Source organism: Chiloscyllium plagiosum, chromosome 28, assembly GCF_004010195.1.
Source record: "Chiloscyllium plagiosum isolate BGI_BamShark_2017 chromosome 28, ASM401019v2, whole genome shotgun sequence".
Classification (NCBI taxonomy): domain Eukaryota; kingdom Metazoa; phylum Chordata; class Chondrichthyes; order Orectolobiformes; family Hemiscylliidae; genus Chiloscyllium; species Chiloscyllium plagiosum.
The window spans coordinates 46,675,883-46,681,955 of NC_057737.1; the positions used below are offsets into that span (position 1 = coordinate 46,675,883).

A 6,073-nucleotide genomic window follows, 5' to 3' on the forward strand; every position below is an offset into this window, starting at 1 on the left:
CTGTCTGGCTTGCCCTATGATAGTTGTGTTGTCCCAGTCGAATTCATGTTGCTTGTTGTCTGCGTGTGTGGCTACCAAGGAATTCGACTTGGACAACACTACTATCATAGGGCAAGCCAGACAGAGAACAGCCAGGGAATTCCTAGAGGCATGGCATTCATCCACAAACTCCATCAACAAACATTTCGACCTGGACCCAATATACCAACCACTACAGCGGACAGCTGAAACTGACAACCGGAAGTGGCAGGGACAGACCACTATAAACACTGGAGGAAACATCAAAGAAGCGCTTCGCAGGAGGCTCCCAAGCACTGATGATGTTGCCTAACCAGGGGACGAAACGTTTGCAACAAAAACTTCCAGCTCGGCGAACAGAACCACAACAACGAGCACCCGATCTACAAATCTTCGCATAAACTTTGAGTCCTGAAGTTTCACAGAGGTGGAAGGGTGTCTTGGGCAAAATGGCACTGCAGACCTGAAACCAGAGATCCCACTCTCAAACCAAACACCCACCAAATGACCTCATCGAGCTTCTAATGCTTCTTAGAAGCAATTATCATCACCAAAGGTGTAATCAGAGCGAGAAGGACGAGAAAGGAACATGTGCCACTGTCACTATCACCGAGAATGTCATTTGGGACTTCTGATTGCAGCTGTTTTGTTACTGTGGCAGAGCACATACATGACTCAGGGAGTCAACATGAAGTTCTGGAAAAGATAGGAATCGATTTTGGAAGCGACATGTTCAAGGGGAAATTGGAGATATGGTCGAAGTATTCAAGAACAGAGCGACCAAGGGTTGCTTTCTGAATGGAGAGATGATGATAGCAACTTTAACGGATAGTGGGAGAGGAGCTGAAGAGAGAAAGTAGCTTATAATATCTGTAAGATGGGGGCTAGATATTGAAGTTGGGTTATCAGTTTGGTGAAGACTGCAGACACTGGAGATCAGAATGGAAAAGTGTGGTGCTGGATAAGCACAGCTGGTCAGGCAGCATCCGAGGAGCAGGAGAGTCGTAATTTTGAGCATAAGCTTTTCATCAGGAATTCCTCAGATGCTTCCTGACCGGCTGTGCTTTTCCATTACCACACTTTTCCATTCTGATCTCCAGTGTCTGCAGTCTTCAATTTCTCCATGGGATTCATAGACAAGATAAGCATGGAGAGGGTCTAAGGGAGAGAAGCTGGATGCAAGTTCAGGCTTGCAACATGGAAGGGTTAGAGTAGGTTTGGGCAGGTGGACTAGTAAAAGGAAAGGACTTGGCAGAAGCAGCTAATTATGGCTTTATTTGGATGGCATGGTGGCTCATAGCGCCAGCGCCCGGGTTCAATGGCAGCCTTGGGTTACTATCTGTGCAGAATCTGCACGTTCTCCCAGTGTCTTTGTGACTTTTTGCTGGGTGCTCCATTTTCCTCCCACAGTCCAAATATGTGCAGGTTAGGTGGATTAGTCATGGTAAATGCGGGGTTACACGGATAGGGTAGCGAGCTGGATTTGGATAGGATGCTCTTCAGAGGATCGGTGCAGATTTGATGGGCCGACTGGCTTCTTTCTTCACTGTAGGGATTCTATGATTCTATCCTTTGACAGAATGTTAAAGCCAAAGGTAACACTGCAGTTGAGTAAATCAGTGACTGTGGAAACACTATGCCAACAGATTCCTAAAAGGATTGATAGTTAAGATTTTGAGTGCGCAGTTGTAAATGAATTAAAGGATAGCATTTTCCTGGGTGTGAATCAAATACATAGTAGGACAGATGACAAAAAGTTAAAATACTAAGATGTTTTGAAGAGGAAGAGGCAAGAGAGGGGGGAGAAGCTGTGAGGAAAAGTCCCGGGTTTCGGGTCCAGGTGGATGCAGACATGATTGCCACTGGGTGAAATTTGGAAGGAAAGGGGTTGTCATAGTTGAAAAGACAGAAGGGGCCTTAGCTGAATGAAGACAGTGCTCCTGGAAGGGTCTAGGCTGAAGAGAGTTACACAGAAAAATATGATTGAGGCTATTTTGAGATTTTGAACATATGAGTCTGAATATTAAATCCAAACATTACAAGTCATGGTGACAGTGCTGGTCATTGAGTGAAGTGGTGATAGTGACGATATTAGATTAGATTAGATTACTTACAGTGTGGAAACAGGCCCTTCAGCCCAACAAGTCCACACTGACCCGCCGAAGCACAACCCACCCTGACCCATTCCCCCACATTTACCCCATGACTTTCGGTCAGTGGTGGAATTATGATATACAGGCCATTGTTTCCCTACCTTCCCATGAAAGCTCTTCCTGGTCTCTGAGAGTGTCTCTGGTGCCATGAATGCTGGAGTCCCAGCTGAACTGGACAGCAAGGCATCGTTCCCCTCAAACTGGTTGCTTACTCCAAAGTCAGCAATTTTAATATGGCCATCATCTCCCAGGAGCAGATTTGAAGGTTTGATGTCTCGATGAATGATCTTCTGGTAGTGTACTATGGGAAGTAGGAAGATAAAATAACATTATTTGGATACTCCATTTATTTCAAAACATAGGACTGATGGGGCTTGTGCAGTTACAGCTTCCAACAGCTGGGGGCATAGGCAGCAAATATATCAGTCAGGACCTGAACCGTCAAGCTATGTCTGAATTTTGCGAACATATTACAATCAGCTAATACAGTAGTGAAAGGTAGAATATTCTTAACCTCTTTGGTACCACAAGAAAAAGGACCCACTGGCACTTTTGTCTTGCAGGACCACTAGTTTGGCATCACTTTGAATGATCTAGCAACTCTAGGCTGGGCATCCACAAGGTGCTGTGGACATTGGCAACCGCAGTATTGTACTGAAATGCAGCTTGTAACCTCACAGATTGGCATATCCCCCACTCTACCATTAGTACTAAACTAGGGCATCAACCCTGATTCCATGGAGAATGCAGGAAGGCATGCCAGGAGTACCACCAGGCATACCAAAATATAAGGTGTCAACCTGGTGAGGTTACAACGTAAGACTACTTGTATTAAATAATTAGTAGTGGATAGACAGTGGAGAATTAATAAACAAAGAGAGGAGTAGAAGGCTGCACAAACGTTCCTATAGATATCAAAACAACTGCAAGTGAGCATTAGTCCTCCAGGGGGTGAAAATAGGAAATCAACTGTAGATAAGAAAGAAGTGGCATACATAATTAATAAATATTTGGCTTCTGTCTTCACTATCAACGATATAAAAACATTCCAGTAATACCGATAAATCAAGAGATTGAAAGAAAAGAGGAACTTGGTGAAATTATAATCAACAGGGAAGTAGTACAATCATAGAGTCCTAGGGATGTACAGCACGGAAATAGACCCTTCGGTCCGACTCGTCCATGCCAACCAGATATCCTAACCTAGTCTAGTCCCATTTGCCAGCACTTGGTCCATATCCTTCTAAATCCTTCCTTCTCATAATCCCATCCAGATGCCTTTTAAATGTTGTAATTGTACCAGCCTCCACCACTTCCTCTGGTAGCTCAATCCATACACATACCACCCTCTGCATGAAAAAGTTGACCCTTAGGTCTCTTTGAAATTTTTCCCCTCTCATCCCTAAACCTATGCCCTCCAGTTCTGGAGTCCCCCCACCCCAGGGAAAAGACCTTGTCTATTTACTCTATCCATGACTTTATAAACCTCTATAAGGTCATCCCACAGGCCCCAACGCTCCAGGGAAAACAGCCCCAGCATATTCAACCTCTCCCTAATAGCTCAAACCCTCCACCACTGGCAAAGTCCTTGTAAATCTTTTCTGAACCCTTTCAAGTTTTACAACGTCCTTCCGATAGGAGAGAGACCAGAATTGCATACAATATTCCAGAAGTGGCCTAACCAACGTCCTGTACAGCCAAAACATGACCTTCCAACTCCTATACTCGATGCTCTGACCAATAACCGCAAGCATACCAAATGCCTTCTTCACTATCCTATCCGCGACTCCACTTTCAAGGAACTATGAATCTGTACTCCAAGGTCTCTTCGTTCAGCAACACTCCCCTGGACCTACCATTATGTGTATAAAACTTGCCATGATTAGTCTTTCCAAAATGCAGCACCTCACATTTATCTAAATTAAACTCCATCTGCCACTCCTCAGCCCATCAAGTTCCTGTTGCACTCTAAGGAAACCTTCTTTGCTGTCCACTACACATCCAATTTTGGTGTCATCTGCAAACTTACTGCCTATACCTCCTATGTTCACAGCCAATTCATTTATGTAAATGACAAAAATCAGTGGATCCAGCATCGATCCTTGTGACACTCCACTGGTCACAGGCCTCCAGTCTGAAAGGCAACCCTCCACCATCACCTTCTGTTTTGTGAATTCCAGTCAGTTCTGTATCCAAATGGATAGTTCTCTCTGCATTTCACGTAATGTAACCTTTCTAACCAGTCTACCATGAGGAACCTTGTCGAACGCCTTACTGAAGTCCAGACAGATCACGTCTATCGTTCTAACCTCATCAAAACTCTTCATTACTTCTTCAAAAAACTCAATCAAGTTAGTGAGACATGATTTCCCATGCACAAAGCCATGTTGACTATCCCTAATCAGTCCTTGCCTTTCCAAATACATGTAAATCCTGTCCCTCAGGATTCCCTCTAACAATTTGCCCACCACCAATAATAGCCTCACTGGTCTATAGTTCTCTGGCTTTTCCTTACCACCTTTATTAAACAGTGGCACCACATTAGCCAACCTCCAGTTTTCCAGCACCTCACCTGTGACTATCGATGAAACAAATATCTCAGCAAGGGGCCCAGCAATCACCTTCCTAGCTTCCCACAGAGTTCTAAGGTACACCTGATCATGTCCTGGGGACTTATCCACCTTTGTATGTTTTAAGACATCCAACATCTCCTCCTCCATAATATGAACATTTTTTTCAAAATGTCACCATCTATTTCCCCACATTCTATATTTCCACATCCTTCTCCACCTGACTATATCTGTGGTTTTTCTCCCTTCCTATAACTGCCATCCATCACACGCTCTAGCTCTTGTAAATTCCTCATTGCCTCTAACTGCCATTCTAACTGATCCATGCAATATGATTGGATTCGCAACCAAAGATATTTCCTGCAGACATATTCATCAGTAGCATGGAAATTCTCCCTAATCTCCCACATCCAACAGGAAGAGCACATCACTCTGGTAAAGGCCATCTTTGCAACTTAACAACCTGCATACCCAGAAAATAGCATCGTCTTACTGCTCTAAAAATACTGTTCCAGGCTAACTTAGTACCGATGTTTTATATTTTTAAAATTTAATCAAGAGACAGATCTCAATAAAACATATAATCAAAAAAGAACCCACTGTACTCACTATTGTAGATTTATAGCAAGGTAACATTTAAAAACTATGCACTTATCTATTCCTGTGCTGACAGCTCTCCTACACAGGTTCCTCCAAGGGCAGCTGTGAATTTTGCTGTTTGTTAATTTTTCTTAGACACACTCTGATGTCTAGAGTTACTTGAACTCAAACAGCAAAGGCAGTAGTTGTGCAGATTCACTGCTGTGTCAGATAGCACTGTAGTTTTCTTTCTCTGACCATGTGGTCTCTGCCTTTTGTCTCTCTTCCTCCTTTTTAAAGTGCCATTATGTTGATCTTTTCTCTCCAAAAGTTCCAAAACAATGCAACAGCTTATAAAACAGTAACTACTACTCCTGGAAGTCGAGGAACGCAACACCAACACCTGAAATACCTCAAAAAGGAACAGCTTGATTTTAAGTGCGAGCAGCAGCGGAGGTAGGGCGAACTCGGAAGACTGCAGATAAGGTAAGGCAGCTTTTATTAAAATTACTTACCGGTAGCGAGCAGCGGTGTTTTTCTCTTTCACAGAAGGAGCGGGAACAGCGGAGGAAGTGACGGGGACCAGAGGGGTAGCCGGGAAGGTAAGCAGTGAGTATAAATACTCACCCTTCGAAGCCAACGGCCATTTTAAATGCGAGCAGCAGCGGAGAAGGAGCGGGAGCAGCGGAGGAAGTGACGTGGACCGGAGGGGCAGCCGGGAAGGAAAGCAGTGACCATATATATCAGCAAGGC

At 44.1% G+C, this 6,073-nt stretch overlaps 1 protein-coding gene across 13 annotated transcripts in view; it reads right to left on the reverse strand.

The window, feature by feature from the left end:
• The window catches only part of camkk1a (calcium/calmodulin-dependent protein kinase kinase 1, alpha a), a 242,033-nt gene that overhangs the window by 53,210 nt on the left and 182,750 nt on the right, over positions 1–6,073 (reverse strand). For all 13 annotated transcript variants that reach the window (XM_043718834.1, XM_043718828.1, XM_043718833.1 and 10 more), the window contains one exon: positions 2,273–2,472. In XM_043718834.1, coding sequence (XP_043574769.1) covers positions 2,273–2,472 — 200 coding nt within the window. The remainder of the gene's footprint in view (positions 1–2,272; positions 2,473–6,073) is intronic.